General features: G+C 51.0%; 1 protein-coding gene across 3 annotated transcripts in view; it reads left to right on the top strand.

Annotated features, from left to right (window-relative positions):
• The window catches only part of Shtn1 (shootin 1), a 73,141-nt gene extending 47,979 nt beyond the window's left edge, over window positions 1-25,162 (top strand). The window contains exons 13-17 of one of the 3 annotated variants that reach the window (XM_055591727.1): window positions 591-691; window positions 1,055-1,108; window positions 4,819-4,939; window positions 9,064-9,250; window positions 23,447-25,162. In XM_055591727.1, the coding sequence (XP_055447702.1) occupies window positions 591-691; window positions 1,055-1,108; window positions 4,819-4,939; window positions 9,064-9,250; window positions 23,447-23,669 (686 nt within the window). In that variant the 3' untranslated portion in view covers window positions 23,670-25,162. Of the gene's footprint in view, window positions 1-590; window positions 692-1,054; window positions 1,109-4,818; window positions 4,940-9,063; window positions 9,251-9,658; window positions 10,527-23,446 lie in introns of those variants that run through there. The other 2 variants (XM_055591726.1, XM_055591728.1) reach the window with 2 other exon arrangements.
• The last annotated feature ends 1,532 nt before the right edge of the window (window positions 25,163-26,694 follow it).

Genomic DNA, 26,694 nt, shown 5'->3' with positions numbered 1-26,694 from the left:
GGGGGACAGGAGAGAGGGGAGGGCTGGGGACAGAAGAGAGGGGAGGGCTGGGGACAGAAGAGAGGGGAGGGCTGGGGACAGAAGAGAGGGCTGGGGGACAGGAGAGAGGGGAGGGCTGGAGGTGACAGGAGGGAGGAGAGGGCTGGGGACAGGAGAGAGGGGAGGGCTGGAGGTGACAGGAGGGAGGAGAGAGGGCTGGGGGGTGAGAGGGACACCAAGCTCACATCCGAAGCACCGCCCAACACACACGGCCTGGCTACGCACAGAAAGACACACACTCACGCACACAGGAGAAGGAGAGGTGTGTGTGAGAGTGTGTGCTTGCATGAAGCCTGGAGCTGCCGCTCTCCGAATCTCCAAGTTTATCCTTGAGTGGAAGAGTGAAGCAGGCCTGTTTGTTTCTCACAGGTGAGACAGGGCAGTAACTTCCACACCGCTCACTTACTGCACTTGTATGTTCTGCTCACGTATTTCTCTTATTCACGGGGAGCCTGTGGCCCGCCGCTGCGTGAAAACGACATGTGTTCTCACACCACCAGCGGGAGGACTCGGCTGTGTGTGCCCCAGTGACATCTGTGTGTTGTTCACAGCCGAGGAGGTCACCGACCTGAAGCGACAGGCGGTGGAGGAGATGATGGACAGGATCAAGAGGGGCGTGCACCTCAGGCCGGTTAACCAGGCCAGGCCCAAGGTACGTGGCGCCTGTGTGCTCACGAATGTGTGTGTGTGTGTGTGTGTGTGTGTGTGTGTGAGAGAGAGAGAGAGAGAGAGAGGTACATGCCGCCTGCACTGCGAGTGTGTGCATGTCAGTTTCCCTAAACAAGGACAATTATCTGGTTTCCAGTCTCTTGATGTTGGGTGGGCAGAAGTGGCCTGGTTAAGTGTGTGACACTTGGGAATGCTCGTTTCCAAGAAAGCCTGGGCTGAGAAGCTTGACTGTCTCACCGATTTTTCTTCAGAAGAGCCGCCCACAGGCTGTCCTCCCGGCCACACACACACGTAGCTAGCAAAAACACAAGTTCAGTGTGTCCTAACCTCTCTCCCTCTCCTGCAGCCTGACCCCGCTCGGGGCCCCGAGAGCGCCGTGGACGAGCTGAAGGGCATCCTGGTAAGCGCCGCGCGAGCCACGGGCAAAGGTGTCTTCTAGGCCGGCTTGTGGGCGACTGGGTGTGTCACTGGTGTGTCCTGTTTTCTACCGTGGGTTGCGAGGCTCGTTTCTTCAGGCCTCTGGCCACCTCCGGCACATGTGGCAAAAGCTTGGTTGTGGACTGATCTTTGGAAGGCAACCACACGCTCAGCCCTTGTCTGTGTTCTTGTGCCAACGGTGCAGTGGGAAGTGCAGGCCTCTGCCCGAGCAGGAGGAGCGTGGAATTGCTGGGCTCACAGCCAGACACAGTGTGTGTGTGTGTGTGTGTGTGTGTGTGTGTGTGTGTGTGTGTGTGTGTACGCGTGTGCATGCGTGCGTGCGTGCGCAGGAGCGTGCATGTGGGGGGGGGGGGCATGTGCTTTCCTCACGGAACTTGAAGTGATCCTCCTGGCTCTGGCCCCAGGCGTGGGGTTTGGGGCGTGCAGCGCGCCTGTTCAGGAGGGCATCCTGTGAGCTGGGCCGGGTCTCCAGCCCTGGAGTCCGCGTGTCAGCCACAGCACTCTCTGAAGCTGCGTGCGCCTCCTTTCCCAGGGGCGCCGTGGCCGGGCCTGACCGCTGCCCAGCTCTAGGCCTCCCGCAGGAAGCGCTCCAGCGAAGCGAGCTGTCACACAGTGTGCTCTCACATGAGCACACCCCGAGATGGCAGTGAGCAGCGCTGTTCCACCAGGAATGGCTTTAAACCGTCGCCCCTCGCAGACGCCCTTGGTTGGTTGCTGTGGTTGGCGGACCTGGACATGGGCTATCACCGTCTAACCTGGCAGCCCCCACAGGTCCAGGGATTTGACCACCCTGGCAGAAGATGTGGCTAAGACGTGATTGTGCAAAAAGTGTGTCAGTGGCAGGTAGTGCTGGACAGTAGCAAGTTTAATGAATTTAACGATCTTGTGTGTGTGTGTATGTGTGTGTGTGTGTGTGTGTGTGTGTGTGTGTGTGTGTGTGTGTGTGTTATCGCCAGTCTGTGTCACAGCTCAAGTCTTCCTGGTCAGGATGATGCTCTCTAGGATTCTGTAGCGTCCACATAGGTAGACTCGTGAGCTCACTCACGGTCTGTGAAGACTGTTCCGGGAAGTTCTTTCATCCTTGCCCCAAGTGTGCACTTAGCTCTGACATTCGGGTGGGACTAGCACAGCAACTCCGGAAATCATCTTATCTGAACGGTGGCCCGGGTCTGTGGCAGGAGACCACGCCCATCGGGGTGAGCAAAAGCGGGGCTTCCCGCTGGAGTCCGCAGGGGAAGGCGGTCACCCTCCAGAGAGCAGGCGATGCCGCCGGGGTCAGGACGAGCAATGCGTGCTTGAGGCCCGCAGTGAGCCTCCCGCCCCGGCACCCTGGCGGAGCACGCCCCGGCACAGGCATGCTCCCGGCGGCCCGCCCTCCGGTCGGGCCGGCCTGCCGGCTGGCCCGCAGCATTCAGGCACCTGTGAGCGGCAGGCACGCTGGCGGCGGGCGCAGGCCACACGTCCGTCGGGCGGCACGGGCATTTTTTGCTCCTTCTCTGAGGGGCACACTTTTGAAGGCAGAATTTAAAGCATAAACTCGGACTGACATGTTTTTCTGACTCATGTCACTAACATTTCAAGCCGAACCTTCCCCGAGCGCCTGAGGCTCTGGCGGCCTCTCTAAGGCAGAGGAGCAGAGGCAGGAGCCTGCAGGTCCCACAGAGGCACAGGCGGCCTGGCACGACCGTGTGACACACAACCGTGTGACACACTGGGACAGTGCCTGGCTCGGGTCACCACAGGGAGGTGAGCTGCAGGGGTGGGGGCCGGGGGCAGAGAGCCAAGCTCCTGTCATGGGAGTCCTGGGGACACGTCCTCGAGGGTGTGTGTGTGTGTGTGTGTGTGTGTGTGTGTATGTGTGTCTCCCCGGTCAGAGCTTGGGAATGGGCTCCTGTGGCTGGGGCGGCTCCTCCCCGCTTTGGGGTGAACCGTTTCCCCTGAGCGCTGAGAGCGTGAGGAGTGTCCACAGCGGCGGCTGCAGGTCCCCTCCACCGTGTCCACCCAGACTCACGCCCCTCGAGGGTCTGGCATGACCGCGCCGTCAGCTGTCCGAGGTGAGAGCGCAGTGTTCAACTAGCGCCTCCCACTCACCTCCCACGTGAGTCCCGGAGCTTCAGCAGAAGCACCGTGAGAGCATGCCATCCTTGCACTCTTCCGCCTTGTGCGGAAGGTCCTCCTCTAGCTTCCGGGCCACCAGGCCTCGCCCCTCTTCCCAGGAAGCCGACAGGCCTGCTCCTGAGCCCGTGCTCGCCTCCACATGTAAATAAGCTCCCGTCACTGGCTCCTTCCAGGTAGTTCACAAGTCTTTGCAACAGCAAAAAGCAAACCGTCCCATTCCAGGGGAGGGTCACCTGCTGGAATGGAGTCCCGGCCTTCAAGAGTGTCAGCTAGTCGGGAAGCGAGCAGGGCCCAGCCCCCTCGCCTTGTCCTCACACCTCTTTTCTGCACCTCCTGTAGGTGTGTCGTCCTGTCCCTGGCCTGGCCTGCGGACAGTGAGAACATTAGTTTAACTTTGCCTGGGCGAGGTTTGCAACCTCCTGACTTTCACAATGAGCTTTTCTCTTGTCCTGTGCTCTAGAAAGACACCATTCCTAGACAGCAGGGCCCGAGTGCACTTCCGAAAGCCCGGTGCAAGGCGGGAAGAGGAGGAAGAGCCCTTAGGTAGTTTGCACTCGCAGGCTGGGTGGCTCTAGGCCTGGCTGGATGCAGCTGCCTCAGGCCGGCAGGCTGGGCCTCGCTGCCCTGCTCTGGTCTCTCACATGTGCACAGTGAGGAGAAGCTCTCCAGACAAACAATGTGCCCTGGGCACTGACAGCTGCATGATCACCTGTGTCCAGTCACTCATGGAGGGGGAGGAGGGCAGCAGCTCTCCTGGCAGGGAGGTCAGGAAGGGCCTGAAAGGAAGGCAATGGCTGGGCCTTGTCTTAGAGGCCAGTTCCAGGGGAGCCTGGCTGATGGCGCCCCCACCCTCAGTGTCTGGGGCTGACAGCTCTGTGCCCACGGGCCATAGGACAGGAGGGCGGGTCAGTCCACCATAGGACAGGAGGACAGGGGCAGCCCACCTGTAGGACACAGCTTTCCCCTCCACACACATACTCAGGGAGCTGGGCCTGCCCTTAGGGGGACACGGGGCCTTCCATGTGTCAGCCAGCATGGCCATGTGGTGTGCGGCCTGGGCCACGCGCCCACTCTGTAACAGGCCTTGCAGCTGTTGAGCCTCTCAGGATTTGTGCTCAGCAGCTCCTGGCTGCTGTGTGAAGATGCCCTTCCAAGGTGAGTGGAATGCTCCCCCCTCCTTCCTGCACATGTATGTCCATCAGCGCTGGGCAACTAGCTCCCTCTGACCGTGATCAGCTCCTGAGGCCGTGCTCAGCTCCCTGCAGCAGTGGTAGGCTCCCTATGGTTGTGGTTGGCTCCCTGTGGCCGTGGTCAGCTCCCTGAGAACTGTCCTTGTGCTACTTGCTCTCCTGAGATGAAGCTAGCATCCTCACCATCAGCGGCGTCCTTTTGAAAAACCCAGTACTGTGTCATTGAGAATGTCTGTGCACCGCTGAGAATCCCATGTACACATTTGTTTTGTTTCTTGATTCTGTTCAGATTTTGACAATGCTTTATTGGTTTGTGTTTTATGTTCTTTTGCATATTATATTAACCTTTTTGTTTTTGTTTTAGGGGACACTTAACAAATCCACTAGCTCGAGAAGCTTAAAATCCCTTGGCCCTGAGAACAGTGAAACTGAGTTAGAGAGGATTTTACGTCGCAGGAAGGTGACAGCTGAAGCAGATAGCAGTAGTAAGCCAATTTGAACTCTCCACCATCTTCTCTTCTTCCTTTAAGCCCCTTTAACATCAAATCATCTTTCAAACATTAGCATTAAATGTTTAGCTTTTTTAATGTGAGTAAGAAGTCCTGGCTGGTGAGGACAGTCTGTGGTTCCTCCTGAGGCGCTCACAGAACCAGCATCTTCATTCGTAGGTGTTCAGGCATCGTAGGTCTGACCTGTTCAGCACGGGGCACCCCAGGACGAAGCCCCGTGTACTACCCGCTCCTGCCCCTACCAGTCTTCCAGCTAGTCACCCTTCTGTTTTTGTGGAGTTTTGTTTGGTTTTGTGGTTTGGTTGTTTTGGTGTCTATGTTTGGTTTCTGTGTGCACAGCGATGGTTGTTTACAGGCATGTGAGCAGCTCACAGTGCTGTGCCATGAATGCAGATGTCTCTTTCCGCCAGCAGCTCCTGTAGGAAAGGGTGGACCTCCAACCTAACCCCGCCAAGATGATGCTGTCAGGACTCAGCAGCAGGTGGAATCCAGCAGCAGGGGGTCCCAGACTGCCACTGCCCACTGCTTGCCCTTAGACTAGCTTCAGCCTTCCTGTGATGACAGGTGTTCAGCTATAGCATTATCCTCAGGACGATGTCAGCCAGGACCTAAGAGGAGCCCCGCCCCGACTCTAGCACAGCTGGCAGTTTTAGTGGGAATTACACACCAGTTAAACACACAGAGAAATCATCTTCATTCTCCATACCCACTTGTGAATCTGCCGGTGACTCCAGCTCTGCCCCTCTTGTGAGCTCATCGTCACATAGTTATCCACATACTGCAACACAGGATCTCTTCCAGGCCTGGGGCAGATACTGACATCTCCATGAATTTGGTCCTGACAGTTAGCTGAAACCTTTCTGAAGGTTTCCTCTTGGAGCCAGCCATGAATCTAACTCTGAAAATGTACAGCAAAGGAGACCAGTAATCAGAAGCTAGAGATACTGGGCCTAGGTTTTAAGACTGACCTTGGTCAGCACAGTCTGTTGAAATGCTGACCAGCTTTAGGTTGCTAGAATTTGGCTTATTTTAGAGACGAGGTTTTGTTGTATGGCCCGGGCAGCCTGCCCACTTCAGCCTTTCTGGAGCTGGCGTTCTCGGCATGGTACACCCTGTGGCTGAACTTGCTGGAACATGCATGATGGAACTGTGGTGGCCAAGGTCTGCTTTACAGGGCATTTTGCTAAACTTGTTCCTCAAATCAAAACTGGCCAGCTAAGCAGCCAAACCTTTATAATAAACTCGTGAGTAGTCTGAGGACATTTAATTAATTACTCCCTGAATTCAGTCCCTAAAGCCCACACTTTTGATGTTGTTGTTTTGGTTTGGTTTGGTTTGGTTTTTCAAGACAAGGTTTCTCTGTGTAGCCATGGATGTCCTGGACTCTCTTTATAGACCAGGCTAACCTTGAACTCCCAGAGGCCCACCTGCCTCTGCCTCCCCAAGTGCTGGGGTTATAGGTGTGTGCCACTGTGGCTAGCGAGCCCACACTTTTAAATCCATGATGTGATGGGAGACAAGCGGGCACCATAGTAGACAGCCAGCTGAGCCTGCAGAGCGAGCACTAGGACGGTGAGAGAGGAAATGATGCTGACATAAACACTCACTGTTCAGCATGTGCAAATTCTACTGGCGGGACCCCCAGGAGACTTTTCCCACCCAGCAAACGACCTAGAAGGGAGTCTGGGGCAGTTTTTACTGCAGTGACAGGGCCAGCCCCTTCCGTCCAGCCGTCTGGAGGCTTGGTGCCTACGCCGGCCTTCCCAGGAGCCCCTGAAGGCGCTCCTGCAGGTCCCTCGCTCTCGGCTGGGCTCGGCAGTACTTTCACTACTGTCAGTTCCATTGTGTTTCCCTTCACCTTCTCCTTTCTCCAGAAACGTTCTCCGTTCATAGGTTTAGTCAAATACACGGTGCTCACCGCTTCAGTTTTTTTCAGTGGGGGCGAGGACACTGGTTTTCGTCACTATGAGACCGGGAGTGCTTCAGTCCCATTCAAGGGAAGTTAGAATAAAAGATAAAATCCAGTGGGTTTGGGGGACGGAGCTCTACGAAGAGTACTGAGGCCTAGGTCCTACCCCGGGGCCACGTCACAGCACGGAGGTGCATACCTGCACCCAGCTCTGCGGAGGCGGAGGCGGAGGCAGGAATTCAAGGTCGTATTCAGCTACATATTGAGTCTGAGGCCAGCCCCAGCTATGTTCAGTCATGTCAGGAAAGAAGTGACAGATGAGTGAGCATGAATGAGCTCAGGTCTGTGGCACAGGGACCTGTAACGTTGCTCTTGTGCACTGAGATTTCGGGAAGCAGTCGGGCCTTGTAGACCCAACCCCCGGCTAGCGCCTGAGGATGCCCCATTTTCCTGCCTTTCCTTCTGGGTCTAGCCGCTGCTCCCTGTGTCTGCCAGCCTGGTGGCCCTTTCAGACTGACCAGTCAGCGAGCAGCAATCGGCTGGGGAAACTAGGATGAGGTAGGCACCACGCACCTGTGCCTTCTACATTTCTTCTTGTCTGTAAGGAAGACGTAGGCCTGGCTCAGCTCGCTGCCTCCTGTTTTAGTGGCTTCAGCCTAGACAGAAGCCGCCGGTGTTGGTTAGTCAAGGTCTTCTGGCGAGGACAGACTATTAATGCTGGCTACTATGCCGTCAAGTTACGAGGACCAAGCAGGACTGAGCTGAGGCCAATCTTGAGCTCGACTTCAGATCACTGTTCTCCAGAAGCTTTATGCTTGATTGTTCTGCCCTTGTCTGTGTCCTGTACCCTTGCAGCTCGAGGCACATCGTAGCTGTAGGAAAAGAAAGGCCTTCTAAGGGGAGACTCGTGGCACCCTGTCTGCCCAGACAGGAGGTGAGAATGTCACACACACCACCAGACCAGATGGCTGTGCATCTTGGAGTCAGGCTAAGGGAGAGCAGAGTTGCTGAGCACATTTTCAGCCCCTCTGGATGGGTTTTCGGCCACAGTCACAGCCACACGAGAAGCATAACTGCCGAGCTTTTACTAGGAAGGGTCCGCTAGCATTTTGGGTTGTATAATACCGATTCGGGAGATGGTTCCTTTTGCTTCTTTCTTGTTGAACTTGGCATGTAGTCAGGAGTAACCTTGAGCTCTTGATCTTCCCGCTTCCACCCCTTTCAGGCTTATGGGTGAGCACCAGCAGCGTATGCCGCACTGGGGCCCAGGACGCTGCCTGCTCTGCAAGCCGCTCTTTGAGTGAGCCACAGCCTGGCCCCCGGGCAGTCTTTAATCCCCAAGTCTGTTCTCTTCCAGTGGTGCCTCCAAGGCTCTGTTCTAACTTCATTTTGATGTTATTTAATTTGCATATTTGTGAATTGTCTGGCCATGCTCTCTGTTAAAAGCCTCCTTCTGAAGTCGAGGCAGCTGTACTCTGAGGCATGCTGCCTACTGGAAGCTCAGGTGAGCTCAGCTTCAGCCCGGGAGCTCTTGAGCGCTGTGCCAATCATTTCAGTAGCAGGCCCTATTGTAGCCCTTAAATCCTGTCCCAAAGAGCAGCAGAGTCCAGAAGGTAAACAGCCCAAATTCTTGGCCACTTAATTTTTATAATCTTGTGTCTGTATTTTTAAAGAGGCAATAAATCCACTTACTGCTCATTCACATTAAAATGAAAATGTTCATAAAAGCTGTTTAATGCTCAAGAAGTCTTCCTGAGCCTTTTAGAAAGAACCTTTTGACATCGGTCCATTTTCTGTTTAAAATGCAGAGCTGAGTTTTCGGAAGAATTAACTCTTAAGAGGCAAAATTCAAGCAGGGCAGTCAGAAGGCCATATTCGGAAAGAAGAAAAGATTCCCACAATTGCAGTATTGCTAAGCACGGGTCAGTGAAGGGAGTGTGGCCTGTCGTTTTGTGGCCTCTCAAAGGTCTGCACACAATTTCCCAGCATGCCTCAGTTACACTGAAAGGTCAAGTTACCCGCAGAGCCAAGCAGACCTCGAGTAGGGACTTGTTTTTTTCTCTTAGCATGTGCTTAAACTTTTTTAACCAAGTTGGTCTTTTTCTTCCTGTGGGCTTTTCAGCTAATCTTTCACTCCATTACTAAACATCAAACAGAATTATTAAACTTGAGGTATGTGTTTGGTTTTAAGGTCCTCCCGGGATATTAGCCACCTCAGAGTCCAAATCCATGCCTGTGTTGGGTTCTGTATCCAGTGTAACAAAAACAGCCTTGACCAAGAAAACTCTGGAGGCAGAATTCAACAGCCCCCCAACACCTGAGCCAGGTGAAGGGCCCCGTAAATTGGAAGGATGCACGAACTCCAAGGTTACTGCCCAGTAAGTAACGACGCTCTTTGTTAAGTAGAAGGTAGACGCATCTGTAATGACTGACATGCATTTCTTTGATCTGTTGCTCTTCAGAAAGACCTGGGTGTGGCCTGCCAATCCCTTTCCCCCTTAAGCTTCTGCTTCTGGGCTCCCAGATTGGTGATTTCCTTATCTCCAAAGTAAAGACCACACCTCCAACCTGGTCTAGTCACTGGGTTCTTCTCCTACACAAAGAATTGACCTGGCTGGTATCTCTGCACCAGAAGACATCTGTCTTTTTCAAGTGAAATGCTGTCATGCTCAACAGTCCCCACCCCCGAAGAAGGTTCTATATCTTTTATACTCCTTTGGAGCCCCTGTTTGTTCAGCATCATTTTCTGGCCCCTGACAGATGTTCCTTCATCCTGTTCTTTGCAGAGACTGACTGTGCCGCATGCAGGGTTATCTATAGACACCAACTTCAAGTGACCCTTTGTTAGGTCTGATCCTGCCGCTGAAGGCGCTGCAGACCAGCGTGGTGGAGGACAGCCTGTTGTGTGACAATAGCAAGCTCGTCTGAAATTAGTCTACAGTTGCTCTCTAATTCTCTTGCCAGGATGTCAACTAGATTGTCACTTAATGAAAAGGAAGAGGTGAGGCCAATCAGATCAGCCGAATCTTGTAATCACAGTTAATTAAACCTCTGATTTCCTGTTCTGTCAGGGAGAGACCCCTCCTTTGTAGTCTTTGCTGTCTTAGCTTAAAAGGCAAAACCTGGACAAATGAAGTTGAAATTCAATTTGGATCTATTTTTGCCAACTGGCATTTTCTTCCTCTCATGCTTCTTCTCACTGGGACCTTTGAGACCCCATCTCCTTTGGAACGAATGGCCCTCTTTGCTGATTTACAGTCTTATCTAATTTCACTGTGGTTTTTTTTAAAGCATGTATTCTTGCAGTCCTGTTTCCTTTCTTTGCTGGGAGCTGTTTGCATCTCCCAGAAAGATGATCCATATTCATTCTTTGACTTTGCTATTAAATTTGCTCAGCACTAATTCAACATCAGCAATCTGGCAGCATTTGAACCAATATCCAGACACAAAAGCAATTTGGCCGAGACAAGTTAGTTTCTGAGGCACGTTCCAGTACAAGTGTATAGATTTTTTCCCCTTCACCGTTTTACACAGATAATCTTAATCAGAAAATACTGCTACTCCTTCCTCCTTTTGTCTGCCTTTTATTCTCCAAAAGTAAGTGGAAATTACATTTCCAAGAAAGGAAATGAAATAATTACAGGCCCAAGGTCTGCAAAGTGTGTGTTGAATTGACAGGGAAAAGGATCCGTGTGTTGACAGAGTTGCTAGATGCCAGAAAGGCCGATGAGGAACTCAATTTATTTCTCATCTTGCTCGTTCAATGACTGCTTAAGAGACGCATTGCAACTTAGTTTAGCTACTTAAAGCACTAATCTAAGTATCAGGTGTGGTGTATTAACTTTTAAACTCTGTCACGAAATGCCTGTGTCTTCCGTTCTTGGTTGTCTGGGTTGGAACCATGTGTTTTCACGTTAACAGTCATTTAGAAAATAGGTGTTTCCTTTCCACACATCTTGCCTCAGCACAGCCAGGCCACACGGATCTGAGAGTTCTGTGTGCACGCCAGCTTACATTTAAGCTTCAGTCTGGGGTAACTGACAGACTTAGCTGCAGCTTCTGTGAGTGAAAATCCATGTTAGCCAGGAACCAGACACTTCCAGGAAGGAGAGGGGCAGTTTTCAGGGCTGTTGACTGACAAGTTCATTCAGTTGCGCTAACACCGTGGGGGCAGTCACGGGGGGGGGGGTACACATGCTGCAGTGTGTACAGAGGTCAGGAGACAGCCTCAGCAGTTTCCCTCTTCCACCTGGCTTGCTGGCGCTCTTGCTGGCTGCTGTGTGCACCAGGCTTGAGGTGGGGGATTACGGGTGCACACTGCAGAGTCTCGCCTTCTGCAGGTTCTGGGGAGCCAAACTTGGCTCTCACACTCATGAACAAGCACTGTACCCACTGGCCCATCTGCCCAGCCCTTCACGGCGTTTAACTTGAGTTTTTAGGTTAGACTTCAGAGTGCTGGCTTTCCCTCTGTCGAGTGCCGTTCTCCTGCACGTGTTACTGTACTTCCCGTAAATGAGCACATTTTTACACTCCAGCAGCTGTCCTTTCATCACGGCAGCAGCACCAGGAGCGGCACTATCAGCTCTTGGCAGGGAGCAAGGTCAAGGCTGTCAATCCCAGTGGCCTATGATTCAGACGACTGTCCCAGCTCCCTGAGTGTAAGGCACACACACACCCCCCCCTTATGGTAGCCCTGCTGTCCTCACCTCTCCTCCTCCCACGTCAGTCCTTTCGCCCACACGGCCTGGTGTGTGCAGTGCCTGCTTTGCCAAGAATGTCCTTCCCTGTAAGGAAAGGTCCAGGAAACCTGACTAGACGAGCTGACGCAATGAAGAAAGGAAAGACACACGGACAGAGGAGCCCAGCTGGCTCCGGTCACCACAGCCTGGAACTCAGCTGGTTTACTGTTTAGCGTGTGCCGCTCTGGGTGGGGTAGTGTCAGTGGGAGGCCTCTGTAGACCGCAGTGTGAGGGGGAGCTGACATGCTCCACACGCACCGCCAACACTTGCTCAGAGGAAGGAGTGACTATTTCTTGAGCATCACCCCAAAGGGAAAGGCTGTGCAGCATCCCAGGCACCTGAGGCCTAGTCCTTGATGCACTGTGCCCATGGTTACATGTAAATTCGCTCAGGACTTCCTTGTTCTGTGAACATCCCCCGAGGCTTGCTTGGCCCTCACACTCCCCGAAGGGCTACAAGTGGAGCCCTTCACACCCTCAGTTTTCCCTCAGGTAGACTCCCGACCACTTCAGTCAAGGCTGTAGCTCCGAATTCCCGGAAGCCCTGATTCCCCATGTCCATCTTGCTCGCAGCAGCCGCCGTCTGCTTTACTGTGTGGGTTTTCTTTCTCCCTCTGTGGAAATGGAAACCTTACGAGGGTAGGGTTTTTATTTTTGACCATCTTACATGCTCTTAATAAATGGGGCACGGACAGGCCTGTTCTCAGTGCCAGCGGGTCCCGGCTGATCAGGTAGCACCCAGGCACACAGTGTTCAGACACACAGCCCGAGCTTCAGACGTGTCTGGTTGTTTGGTTGGATTCTCTGGTTAAGAAAACATTGGTTAAAGTCTGGGAAGTTGTTAGCATTCAGCTCTGTACCCCACATTGTTCCTGCCCAGGAGGGAGTCTCCAAATCCCCCAAGAGCCGGTGAGGCAGGGAGGTCCAGCCATGCTCCCCTGACCAGCTCAGCAGAGCTGTGCTGGCTTCTTTACCAACAGCTAGAGAGCAACGTGGGAGCCACAGGGGTTCTGCCTAGGAAGATGAAAACCCTTCAAACCACCCCTGAAAAGCACAAATCAGCATGTGTGGATTTTAGGGAATTAAATAGCTCTTGTCTAAAAATTATAAAACCAGTCATCCATTAGTTTATGTCCTGGGACCCTATGAAGAAAGGAAGAGTTAGTCCCAATCTTTAATTCCAAGGATTCATTAAAGTGAATGACAGTAGCACATACAAAGTAAGGGCCGACGGAGGCAGAGAAGGCAACAGCTTGGGGTGGCGGCGGTCCTCATTTACTCTGCTTCTGTTTTAATGGTAGCTGTGAAAAAGTCTGTTCTGCGTTTCCAGTGGGCACTGTCTGTCTACTCTGCTGTCTTGACTCTCACAGTGGCCTCGTCTGTCAGTGCTGACTGTCTGTCACTGGGACGCATGAAGGACTGCCCTTGACGGTAAGAAGGTGAGGGCTGATGGCAGACAGTGTCCACCTGGCTGCTGCTTCCATGCTCTTTTCTGCTCCTCGAGACTCACACAACCAAGATGGAGGGAGTTTCCTTGACTCAAGCTAATCAGCAGGTGGGCACTCAGTATTAAAGGGAAAAATTCTACATGATAGAATGTGGTAAAGAAACTATCTTCTCACTTCCAGACAGCCATATACACAATTCCTAAAAAAAAGGTTAACCAAGTATCACAAGGTCAGAAAACCCAAACTTCGGGATGTGTTTCCACTTTTGTTTTCCATTTAAACCAGCGAGCAGCAGAGAAGATGGACAGTGTTTAGTTTCTAATCCAGTCCTTTCCTGGCTTGTCTGTGGTGGCAAAGAACGGTCTGTCTTTTCCAAGACCTGACTGGGTGTAGCCACGCCCACTGAGTAGGGTTCTCCTGTAGATTAGGTAGTTTATGGAAGGAGTTTGATTTCATTCCTTCCCTAGCTTTCATTTCAGTTCTGTTGCTGGGATAACAATAATTAAGGACAACAGTGAAGCTGGAGGTTAGGTTTGTAGCTTTGTCATTGTCTGGGTGGGTAGTGTTGCTCAGGTCACATGACTTCTTCATGGTTGGTTTCCTTTTCGTTTCTTCTAAATTAAGCTTGAAGCCAGGAGATTAGACTTGACTCCTCCGTCTCTAAGGCTCAGCAGTCTATGTCACTGGGCACATGCTCACCTTTAAGAAAAGGGACAAAAACACACACCTGTTCTGTAGCCATGACATGCTTTATTACACGTTACAGATTTAGCTTAAAACACAAGCCCCAGGATGTAAAATAATGGGTTTTAAATACCTCGTCAGAACTTCGATTTCCAAATGGAAGTGCTCTGTCTTTCACTGCTAATACTTTTGGGTTCCATCTGCTCAATTCAGCTGTCACTGTTGCCTCAAATGCTTTCGGATCCCGTTGGCGTGGAGATCCCTGGGCACAGCAGAAGGAGCTGGCGTCCTTTCTGTTTTTTCAGGCTGGGGAAAGGAGGTCAAGGCTGCACAGTCTTAGAGTCCTCTGCTGGTTCAACAAGGGAAATCAAGTCAGCTGCATCAGCAAAAATGATGTCTGCTCTAATCACCATTATATGTTTTTACGCTCATATGTTTAACATGTGTTTACAAAACTTTAACTCTGGAAGTTGGATCGGACTTTTTAAATGGCCGTCACCTCACGCTAGTGCCGACCCACACATTTTTACACCCCCAACCACGTGTCCAGAAGAGCACTGCTCTCCACAATTAGGCTGCAGTTTTTCCTCCAGTTGGGGTTTCTCATCCCGTGGGCCATGGATTAACAACAGACAGGGGAAACTGAGCAGTATTTCAGAAGCAGAAGTTGAACAGTAAATATAAGACCCCCAAACACCTGTTTGAGCAGCCGTGTCCTCCATCTTAACCCCAGGGCAGGGTGCCCAGACATTTGTAACTCTGTGTTACAGCACGCTGTGTGAATCCACTGTTCCCTGCAGCTCCACGTGCACTGAACTGGGAAAGCATGCTCGGGGCAGAGCCCGCACCTCTCCATCACGTGTGCACCTTAGTTAATGTTTCCTCTTCATGGTAGGTGTTCACGCTAAAACTACATACACTGAGATGAACGTGCCCAAACCTTAGTAGGCAGGATGTGTGTGTCGATGGAGAGGGGCTGAGGGTGCCGGGCTTGCTTCCGAGGTCACTGGCCAGCTATTTTAACCAAACCAAATCTATAGATGAGACACTGTTCCCATTCTGTGCGTGAAGTAAACAATTTGCCCACAATTAGGCTTCTGATTGATAGTTGGCTCAGAACTAACTCTTCAAACATATCATACGAAAGAAGGTTGAATTTACAGACTGCCCCAGTTTAGGATGGCCATCATCAACTCCATGTCTTGTGCTTTACAGAGCACAAGTTCTTTCTCCAGTGCTCACTGCACTTGGTTCACTAGGGGCTAAAGGAAGGCGGGGAGGGAGTGGCTTGGGGCTCTCCTGCAGGAGAGCAGCCACAGGTGCATGCTCTTTGGGTATGTTCTGTGCACTCCCGTCCCTCTGACTGTCCACGCTCAGCTCGCATCGGCCCTCGTGTCTGTCAGTGTCTCCTGGGACAGTCCTGCTGTTAGTGGAGCAGGAAGCAATCAGAAAGAGCTGATCTGATCAGCAAGCAATCTTAATGAGTAATTGGGAAGAGGTTGTTTTAAAGCTTTCCATTCCTCTATTGGAAAGACATCCTTTAAAATAAACGTGTGTGTGTGTGTGTGTGTGTGTGTGTGTGTGTGACAGAGCAAGAGAGCGCATGTACCTGTCGAGGCCAGAGATGGATGCTGAATGTCTTCAGTCACTCTCCACCTTGTTACTTTGAGACAGAATTCCTCCCTGAGCCAGCAGCTCCTGCTTTCCCCAACTGGCCAGTGGGCCCAGTGCTGCATGGTGGGCCTGGGCAGCCATCTGCAGCTCAGCACCCCACCCCAGCGGGAGAACCGGGTCCTCATGCTTCCACGGCCGGTGCTTGCACCCACTGAGCGTTTCCCCAGCTGTCCTCTACACATTCTTTTCAAACTGTCCCAGATGCTTCAAATGTGCCAGGAGTACTTTTAGGTCAAATGCTTTACATGTTGGCTGTGTGTGGCTCTGGGCAGGGAACAGAAAGGGGCCTTTGGAAATGGTGATGGACTGTGGTGGGGTGGTGCTCTCCGTCACCACTGTTTCTCTCCCTGACACAGACTCACCTGGAAGTGGCTCTGCTGGTCTGAGTGGGCTCTATTCATCCCTGTTAACAGCCTTCATTAGTCACTTTCCAGATGAATGTCCTCCAGGAGTCACAAGTAAACCAGGCGGTCAGCCCCAACCTAATGGCACAGTTGAAACTTTGCACTGGAAAGGAGGGCCTTGTGGAAGGGGGCTCAGATAACCCACTGCAGCCCCTTCCAGGCAGCCCCTTCCCAGAATGCCCTTCTTCTCCTGGTCGTTCTCAAAGCCTAAGTCATTTTAAACGCAGTTCCTGGAGACTTCCAGCCAGCAACCAGCTCTCCTAATCTCTGGTCTGGAAGCTTCCGGTTCTTTTAAATATCCCTTTGAGCCACCAGGCAGGCAGGCAGCTTGCTTTTTTGTTTGTGAGGTTCAACCCAGGTCACTTGGTGCCCTTGGAGAATTAAAACACAAAACCCACAAAACCCACATAGCAATTATAGGACTTCACTTTCAGTAGAAAAGTTTCCCTTTCTATTGAAGCCATTTTTATTTTAATTTACATTTAATTTCCAGATCTGTGGTAGCTCTAAATACCTGTGACTCTTGGCCCCCATACAGATTTATTCTATGGAGAGTTCATCTTGTCTGAGCTATTTTCTGAATATCAGAGGGTGGCTGGCAAAAGAAAAAATGTAGATGTCTCTTGGTTGGTGTGATCATTCCAACCTTTCCATGACAGAAAAAAAAAAAAATCTAAATGCCTTTTAAGTTTTTAATTAAAAATAGGATTAATTTTTTAAAATCTTTGTTTGACCTTTAACTCATCTCTTCAGTTTTATTTATTTCTCCTGTGAATCTAATGTTAAAAATGAGATGGGAAAGTACTGGTTTTCGAAATTGGAGACGGGGAGGCTGAGCTTTTGAAATGTGTTGACAGAAATTTTTATTCTTAAACTTACTTCAAGGCAACTTTGCATAAAACCTTTCTCTCTAGCATTGGTCTTAGATGGACGTGCATTTCTGTTGGCCATGTAACCATTTCTTCAGAAAGGCTTGCACCAATCTGTTATCCAAATGGAGGCTATGGAAGTTTCCGGTCTCTGTGGTGAAAGAAGTGTGCTTTCTTCCGGTTACTCTCAGCCCGTTTCCTCATCATTTCTTTTCCTCATTTTTTTTCTGGTGTGTGTGTGTGTGTGTGTGTGTGTGTGTGTGTGTGTGTGTGTGTGTGTGTAGGCTCTGCATGGCAGGAGAGGGGGAGAAGGCACCCTCCCTCTACTTAGTAAACATTTATTTCTGAGAAGAGTCCACTAGCAGAATGAGCCACATAGACCTTCCTGCTTAATCTGATGCTCTTACACAATTAAGGGATTTGCTGGGCGCTCGCTCGGCTGTAATCTTAGCGCTGCTGAATTGTGTGCAGACACTGCAGGAAGCGGCTCCGTTCCACAGAGCTGGGCCTCAATGGAGCCGTGTGTGCCGGCACATGGACAATTAAGTTTTAACAACAAAATTAGCCGAACAACTGGATGCTCTGGAAGCTGAGACCCCCCCCCGACTTGATCTTTTCTTCTTCCCCCACGAGGAGTTATCCTGTGGCCTGCCGGAGAGCTCAGCAGCCGGCATTGTCTGCGTGCTCTGAGGGTTGTGCAGACAGCAACTTCTTCCAGATTAATTGTTCAGGATGTATTACACCTAGTGAAAAAATGACTGGTAAAATGCGCTGAGTAAATCTCAAAATTACTGTTAAAGTGCCATGGAGTAATTCTCCTTTCTCTTGAAGAATTAATTGCCTCTTAATGTTTGCTTCCAGTTCAAGGGCTCTGGTTTTACAGGACTTTGTCTAAAATGTATCATTTCTGCAAATTGCCTTTGCTACACTGTAGGTTTTTAAAAATCGTTTCTTAACAGTGTTTCTGTTTCCTTTTATTTGTGCTTCTCCAGGCAGAGTGAAGTTTTACTTTGTTTTGTTCTGTTTTAATTGAAAGAAAAGTAACTTCTAAGGTTGGAAAAGCAATTTCAAATCTGGGGATGAATGGACTAAACTTCTTACACTAGATAAAACACATTTCACTTGAAATATACTTTATCCTGTCATGGAAGTATACAAAAAGTGACAGACTGAATTCCCTGTGACGCCTGTCTTAAAAGTTTAATATATAAATTGTAGTCAACTGAAAGGAATAACTAGAATACATGTGCATGAAAATGGGTTTTGAACACAGATTTAAAAGGAACTGGTGTTGACAGTGACTTCTGTAGAGGATTGTCTGTCTTTAACGAAGTTCTCGGAATGACGTGCAGTTTTTAAATACCTGGGGTCTAAATGAATTTCCATAGGGATTAAAATCTGTACAAAATCTGTACACACAAACACACACACACACACACACACACACACACACACACACACACACACATATTAAAAAGAAAAAAACAAAACAGCAACCAAAGAATTCATGCTTTGCCTACATGGCTTTGCCAGTGAGGACCGTCGAGGTTCAGAATCTATACATTGCCCTCGGTCTAGCTGACATAAACAAGCTGGCACAGCCTTGCAGGGACCACCTCGGTCTGGGCAGTTAACAAATAAAATGAATTTTGCTGAGTCTTTCCACCACTATTGTCACCTGTGACAAAGGGACTCTGGCAAATCAGGACACACGAAACACTTTCTGTACTTTCAGTCTGTCTTCCTACAAATAAAAGCAGAGTCAGACTGACGGACAGACATAGTCCTTGGGATAAAATACAGTTTTTAAAAAGTCTACAAAGCCCAGAATACTGAGCTTTGTTCTGCCTGCACTTACACAAGTGTGAGACTTGGTAGTGATGAGAAATTCTCAGCTTGTGTTTGGAATGTATTGTTTTTCAAGTTTTGGACTGGTGGATGAAAAGCTCTGAAAAACCAAGAGTTTCTGAAAGAAGCAGTGAGCACTGGCTCAGGAACGCACTTCCTTCACTGCTCTGCTAACTGCGGCCATGGGAGGGGGAGGCGAGACTTATTTTTACACTAGGGAAATAGAAACTCAGTTCCTCTTTGGAGTTTTCCCAGAAAACTACTTTATAAAGACAAATTTTAGTCTTTCCATTTTCCATCCTTGAAGGTGGTAAATACGATTGTGGTTTTCTCCGTTTTCATTGTAAATGAACCAGAGTTCAGGCCGCTGCGCGTCATTTGTTGGACGGCTGCCACGGGCTAATGCAGATGTCCCGCTGGGCGAGCAGGGAAGCGCTGCACTGTGATTCACCAGACCAGATTGTGTTAAATAGTCCAGCTGTTGCGATTTGAAAGATAGTTACCTCAGAAGTGAAATAGAAATGAACTTGGCATTTATGCTTCAAACCGTTTTTATACTGTTTGGCAATCAGCTTTTCAGAGGTAGCATTTTATAAAATAACTCTCGCCGCTTAAAGGTTTCATTCACTGTAATGTTCAAAATGTCCCACCTTTATATTATCAGTAAAATTAAGCTTGAGCGATATTCTGAATTTGCATGAAATAAGCATCCCCCCTTCATTTTCTGAGCTTTGATTGTATTCAATTGCGTTCAGAACCGTGTCGATTAGGGGCTCTTTGGGGCATTAGTTAATTTGAATTGCAGCCGAAATGTTAGCTAGAATGTTGTTGAATATAATTGGGATGTGGAAAGTTGATTTTGAAAGGAATTTCATTGAATGCAAACAATGACGGGTTTTGGGGGGTTCACAGAATTGCTTCTCTTCTGTCTCCTGTGACACTGTCTGAGAAATCACTGAATCCCTTCACCGAGTTCAGCTTTGGCGAAACTGTTTGTAACCATTCTGATTTCCCTTGCACTACCAGAGTTCGGAGTCAGTTCTTTCCTTTCACCAGCACGGGGGGGCCTCTTGCCAGAGCCCCTTGTTCTGGCTCGCCTGCCCTTGGAGGACAGTAGCTGTCACTCATGATAGAATTGCAGACCAAGATCTTGAATCCCAGCTTTTAATTAGATTGCTGGTTTTTGTTGTTGGTTTGGTTTGGTTTGGTTTTGTCCTGAAACAACTGTTGAGCCCATGATCCGGAATGGTCCATGTATAAAGCCTGAAGGGACCACAGAGCATCTACAAGTATGTTGAAAAGAAGAGAAATCCTGGTAGGACTCTGCAGGGCCCCGAGAGTGCTGATATGAGCTCTTGGCTGGTAGATGGCTTGTTTCTCTTGCTAGCCTGGAGCCTGCATCTGACAGGGAGGGGCACACCCACTCAGTCCTCACCCCCGAGGCTTATTAGTTTTGCTTTTCAGATTCTGCTGCCTCAGGAAAAGGCTACACAATTCTCCATGAATCTGGACTTTATTTCCTTATTTGTGGCCACCGTCCTTAGATGCTGCGTCAAAGCAGAAGGTGGATGGAGGCACAGCAGAGCTTGGCCCCTGTGGCCCTGTTGCATGAGCCTCTGGGGTTTGTTGGAGAAGAGCATTGGGTTCAAGCCCCCAGCCCATGTCCCCATGGCTCCCAAGGCATGGAAGCCAAGGGAGCAGCCTGTATTCTCAGCCTGTCCCTGAAAGACAGGGGATGGGACTGTGTTGGTTGCTTTTTCTGTTGCTGATTAAATACTCTGACCAAAGCACCTTAAGGGAGGAAGGGTTCATTCTGGCTGACAGTGTCATGGTGCAGTTAGTCCATCGTGGCGGGGAAGACACAGTCGAGGCAGTGGGCACATTGCGTCACACAGGAGGCAGGGGACAAAGGACGCTGCTGCCGGTCAGTCCTTCTCCTCCAGCCAGGACGTAAGCCAGGGGTGGCGCCATGTTCAGGGCAGGCCCTCCCAAGTCAATTAACCTCTTCTAAATCATTTCTCACGGGCATGCTCAGAAGCTAGTCTCTGGAGATTCTAGATCCTGTGGTGTCACGGGTGCGGGGTGGAAAGTAGACTGAGGTGGCCTCTCATTCCAGAAGGAGCTGGGGAAGGGCCTAGTGATATCAGACCTGAAAGCTTGAGGGCTGAGCCCTGTCCTTGCTGATCTGAAAGCTGTGGATGGAGACAAGGGAATAAATCTGTCACAGGTTGGCCCATGGCAACAGCGCCATATGGAAAGCTGTGCCGTGCTGAACAGGCCATTCAGACCCCTACACTGGCCCTTCTGCTCACAGGCAGGGTGCCCTTCGGCCAGCTCTCCCCGTCTGCACACAGCACTGTCTCCATCTGGAAAAAGCACTTTGGATGGATGGCCATCCCCTTCTGCCTTGTCCTGGGGTTCCAAGGCAGGGCCACCATGCCTCGCACCCGCTGTGGAAGGCGGCAGTGACACTCCTGGGCTGGCCCACCAGTGAGCTTTCATTGTGCTCCAGAGATGCAGAGCTTGCGTGAGGACGGATGAGCAGGCGGGGGTGTCTAAGTTCCCAGCTCAGGCTGTGTCACTACCACAGGGCGCTGAGAGCAGTTCCTGGAGATCTAACTCCCCGCTGATGAAGACAGCTTTTGTTAGAATGCGTTGACCATCCTTCGCAGATACACAGGGCACGGAAAGACTCACGGTAGTTCACGGGAGCCATGGAGGTTGGTATGGACTGATGGCAGTTGCTCACTCCACATGGCAAAAGGGCCACACCTTTGCATGCTTCTAGCAAACTGGCTGGCTGACAGCAGTGGGCTCTCAGGAAAAGCTGGTGAAGCCGCCCGGACCTCACCTGCGGGCTTCTGTGTGGCTGGCGCCTAAAGCTAAGCTACGCTGCAGCTCTGACCCCTGGAGTCCCCACGGGTTTGTTTCCAGTGTCCAGTTGGCCACGAGAGAAATAAGGGAGATGGTAATCTTTAAAGAAAGGGTCTGCGCCCGGGAAGGTTCATGTGGAGCAGGCTCTGGCTCGGCTTGTCTAGGGTGCACTGCCCCACCTGGTGGGTGGGTGGCAGCAGCGGGCCTGCCTACCAGTCAGTTCTGCGGTTTCCCCGCTTCTCCTCCTGCTTGCCCCTCCCGGCTCAGGTGCATGGACAGCTCCATGTGGGGCCTCGGCCTGCAGGGCCTGCATCAGCCTGACTGGCCTTGTCGGAGGACGGTTCCTCTCCGGGTGGTCCTCGGCCTCTGCCAGTGGCCGCCGCCTTACCTTTCAGCTGCCAGAGAACGCTCATGCACAGAGATGCCGCCCCGAGCCCTGCCCGAGAGTCTCTCTCACTCCTGGAATGGCTCTCTTAGGAGACTCTGAGTTTGTGACGATAAACTATAGGCTGTTGCAAGGACCGGAGAAAGCCAAGAGAGGTGCCACCAAGGAAACCACTGCCCGCCATGTGCAGGGCCCAGCAGGTGGTCTGAGAAGTGCTCCTTGGCCATCATGGTCTATGTCCTCTCCATTCCCGAGGACCGCCTGCCTTCCGCCACTCCTGCGGGAGCTGATGCTGTGTAGTCACTCGTGATGGCCGAATCATGTTTCAGCGGGGACCTAACAGCGGGGGACAACCTGCAGGCATTGGGTGGAGCTAGCAGTAATGAATGCAGTTCGGGGGCTCAGGCCTTCGTGCCCCGAGAGCAGGCCCCCTTCCATAACCAGGGCTTGATCTGTTTCCTCGAGTAGAACAGACTCTAGCTCTGCCCTCCCAAAGCTCTGGACAAAGCCTTCTCTAGCTTGCTCTTACTTATCTGTCCATTTGTTGACCCTGCACATGATTGAAGTAGGTGCAGGGGACAGTCTTAGATGTGCTGAAAGTCCCTGCCCCACGCTACCAGAAGAACCTGCACCTGTGGTAAGTGCAGTCGAGGAGACTTGCAGCCTGGGCCATCTGACCTGCTCATGGGCCCGAGGAAAGGCCTGACGGCCAGGCAGCAAGCGGATTGAGGAGCAGCTCTTGCTTACATGACAGCTGGGCCTGCAGTGTCTGGCTCATGGCTATTGGTGGCTCTGAAAGTCTCATCCTGGAGAGTCTAGAGAGCCCTGGCCCTGCCCGTTGCCCCCTAGGCAGACTCAGCAACTGGACCTTCCCAGGGCAGGTGCCAACCATGACCTCTGAGAGGACTCAGGGCCCACAGTCTGACACATGGCAGAAGGGTATGTCTAAGGGATGCCTCTGCTCCCACAGGGAAACTGTCGTCTGCCTGGCATGAAACACCAGAGCTTCTTGCGTCAGAAGGGAGCCAACTTCTGAGGAAAAGAAAATTCTGAGACTTCTCAAGAGCCATGTTCTCCCGGCTAGGGCAGTTTCTCGTCACCTGGTGCCGGGGCATGCCCTCTGAGCTCTCCCATCAGCCCTTGTCCCCACCTACCTTCTGAGGTCAGGTCTCCCTCCTAGGGGGGCACAGGTGGTGGCCACTCTCCTCTGTCACCATCGAGCCAGGGTGATCCCAATCCTCTCCGTGAAGCCCCTTCAGAGCCAAGCTGCAAACGGCTGTATTGGGGGCAAGAGAGGGTGGGGGCCTGGCCCACCCCTCCTGGCTGAGCGAGGGCGGCGTTTGGGAATGCACAGTGAGTCAGGGGCTGTGACTTCTGAGGGGAGTAAGCGGTTAAGCAGGCAGGTGCACAGGGCTCCTTACTACTTCCGTAGTTAATCGCTTTGACTCTTTCTGCCATCTCTTTGGGCCGTCTGCTTCTATTGCTGCTACTGCTGCTTTTTTTTTTAATGGCTGCCATCTCAAAGACTACGCTGTGCATATTGGTTAGACTTAGAACTATTTTATTATTTTTCTGAATTCAGAAATCTGGGAGTCAAGTGTTTTCTGTCTTCTGCTTAGTTACTTTTCTATTTAACTATCTTCTCACAGGCCTCCCAGTAAAGGCGAAAACAGGAGAAAATGTGTGGGCAGTGAGAAGCAAGCTGAGCCTGTTGTAGTTTTAGACCCTGTTTCCACACATGAACCCCAAACCAAAGACCAGGCTGCTGAAAAAGACCCGACTCAGTGCGTGGAGGATGGAGGCGAAATGCAACCAGCATACAAAGAAGACAGCAGTGGAAGGACGGGAGAGGCAGACAGTTCTCACTGCTGATCCGAAACTGGAGGCCGCATGTCTGCGAGCCCTTCTGAGTAAGCACAGTCCCCGTGTCCCATCCAGCTGTTGGGCATGCCTTTGTTCTGGCCACACACCTCTTTGCTGGCTTCACTTTGTAAGTAGCAACTATAAACATAAGCTGTTTAGCAGAATACATCTTCTGGGTAGTCTTTGATCTCTGTAGGGTTAGGAATTCTCTCTCGCTCCATATGAAGTATGACTTCCTTGAGGTGACAGAAGCCTCAGATTGTCTTTGTAGGGACTGTGCACACCACTCACCAGATTTAGCTGAAATTTGAAATGTAGAAAATTCAAGGTGGTTGCTGGTACCTCAACAGAGACCACCAAGCCTAAAACACTCTTAAAGGCACCATTTAACCCAAGCTGTCTACGAGCAGCCGTAACATAGAGGGAGACTGAGGTAGGAGGAGCTCGTGCCTGGACGTTAGCTTGGGTCACAAGGCCCCATATAAACAAAGGTCCCCCAAAGGGCTTGTGTCTGGCCCGGTCTTCTGAGGGGGAACCACAGAGTCTGGAAGTCGGAGTGTCTCCATCTTGGGCAGTGGCTCAGGTCTGAGCAGGGCACAGCTGACTAGTGTGGGATAAGTGACCCCGGGTCCAAGGCTCGCAGAGGATGCTGTCTGGTGGCTAAACAAAGAACCGACAAGGACGCCTTGGTAAACCCACATTTTCTGTCCCACGAGGTAACTGTTTCCCACACATCCGCTTGGCACAAGTGCCACATTTACCCAGCTCTTATGCATAGTGAAGATAAGCGACAAGCACACACCTTTTCTTTCACTTCACTGCCGTTCTCTATCACGAGGGTCCTTTTGTTTTGTTTTGTTTTGTTTTTTAGAGGAAATTAAGTGGAAGTTTCTAAAAATACAGTGTTTCAGACTCCCACAGTGAATAAACAGAAATGTAATCAGGGATTTAAAAAAACTTATGCAGGTTTTGAAAGTTGATTGTTTCAAAATTGGTGTTTATTTAAAGTAAGTGGTGCTTGAGTGCTCTTTCTGTGATGATGACTCGGTAATGGTAATTTACTATTAAAGAAGTGAAAGGCTTAGTTTTGCTAGCATGACTCAGCATGTAGCTGTCAGGTGCTTCACACCTGAAGGCGAAAGAAAATGATAGTAACAATTGCAGTAGTTGTGTCCTAGTGCATGTGCGCGTGCTGTAGCGTGGGCGAGGGGAGGCGGGAGGCAGGTGGGAGGCAGGCGGGAGCACTCCTGAGGCCGGGAGACAGTTCTCTGGGTTCATGGGCTTGACTATTTTCATGTCCTTCAGTGCTGATTTTAGAGTTCCCTGTCAGCTTACTCTCGGGAAATTAAAGCGTGATCTTTTTTTTAACCGTGCGTCTCCCTCACTGAATAATACTGCCGATGCCATGCTAACTGCAAGTGGATTAATTTGGATGGTTCTGTTTATACTGTGATTTGAACTCTCAACACAACATATTAAAAGAGACACGCAACAGTTTCTTATTAAGGGTCGCTTGTGGTTACTGACATGTTGAATTTCTCCAGCCTTGGGGGATGCCTTATTTCTTCATTATTTTTTCCAGTGATGGGCACAGAATTCTGTTTCCTAAACCTCAGGCTAGCTTCCTTCCCGAGCTTCCTTCCCACTGCAGGCTCAGCCAGTCCTCAGGAGAAGAGCAGTGTGAGTGGGCGCATGGGAGCAGTGAGCAGGCCCGTGGGAGCAGCTCTCGTCCATGCTAGAACACACTTCTAGACCTATGAAAACAGGCGTAGCACCTTCCATGTCATTTCGTCACACACACTGACAGCACCATGGGCCAAAGGTGGAAGTTAACGTCAGGTGGGCTATGCTGGCTGGAGCAGGATCCCTCTGAACCTGCTATTCTGGACAGACATGTGAAAATGTGCTTTCCTTTCCAGTGGCCACAAAGCTTTGCAAAGGACTGTGATCTAGAGGTATCTAATGCAGACTTTAGCTCACATTTTCCCTAGTTTTTCCTTTTTTCACCCCAGTGTTAAGGCTCTGCCCTTTGTAAAGGCGACTCTTGTCAAAGCAGGTAACATGTTCTCTTCAAGTGAGGTCCTGGTGGTGTGCACGGAAAGGCTGCCTCTGTGCACTCAGCTCTCGTGGCCTTAGACTGGGGGAGCCATGTTTCTCCTTTCTCCAGCAGGACGTTTGTTGTTTGGAAGGTATGGATGCGGTCTCTCCACTGTAGCTCTCTGCAGTTCTGACAGAGCCTTACCCTCGGGACACTCGGAGGAAGATGCAGCTCCTCCATTCTGGGAGAGTGAGAACTTCACTAACATGCTCGCACCTTTGCATGGTAGCAAGTCCCACACTCACTCCCATCATAGTCCTTAGCCATTTTCCAGCTCCAGGGTGTCACTTGCCGGGAGCCGCCGGGGCTGCCAGCACCCACACGGGCGTGGTCTGAGTGAGAGTGGGGAAGCTCAACAGCTCCGCCCGGCAACTCCTTCCTCACTGTCATGAACAGTAAAAGGATTGTTGCATGAGGGAGGGCAAACATGATTTCCAGACCAGGCTGCCTGTCCGGCTAGTGACAGCTGGTGTCACGCTCACCCTGCTTTGGCCCACTGTGCTGAGTCCCTTCCCGCAGAGAACACCCTGAGCAGTGGTGGAGGGCGGAGGGCCATTTGCCTGCTCCACAGCCCTGGGATGAGTGGCCTCATTTCCATCTCAGGTTTTCCCACCCCACGGACATTTTTAATGTAGGCTATGATTAATTCCTCTCATGTCCTTATAGGTAACATGATGTGTTCTATAAGCAAAGGAAGGTGGGGGGAAGGGAGGGGAGGGAGGGAGAGAGCATGAATATGAGGATGCACAAATAATAACAAAGCCCTTTAAGGACGTCCCTCAGCCGTTGGTGAACGCACTCCTCACTGAGGCTGGTGTGCAGAGCTCCCTGGGCTGCCCAAGCTGCTGATCTGGTCAGTTCTTTTGCTCTAGTTTTACTGATGAGAACTTGAACCCATCCCCAAACATGCTCCCATCGCTTGTATGAGAAGAAAAC

The sequence above is a fragment of the Psammomys obesus genome, unplaced genomic scaffold, assembly GCF_907164565.1.
Source record: "Psammomys obesus unplaced genomic scaffold, mPsaObe1.curated_primary_1811, whole genome shotgun sequence".
In the NCBI taxonomy this organism is placed as follows: Eukaryota; Metazoa; Chordata; class Mammalia; order Rodentia; family Muridae; genus Psammomys; species Psammomys obesus.
This window is presented reverse-complemented; position numbering and strand designations above follow the sequence as displayed.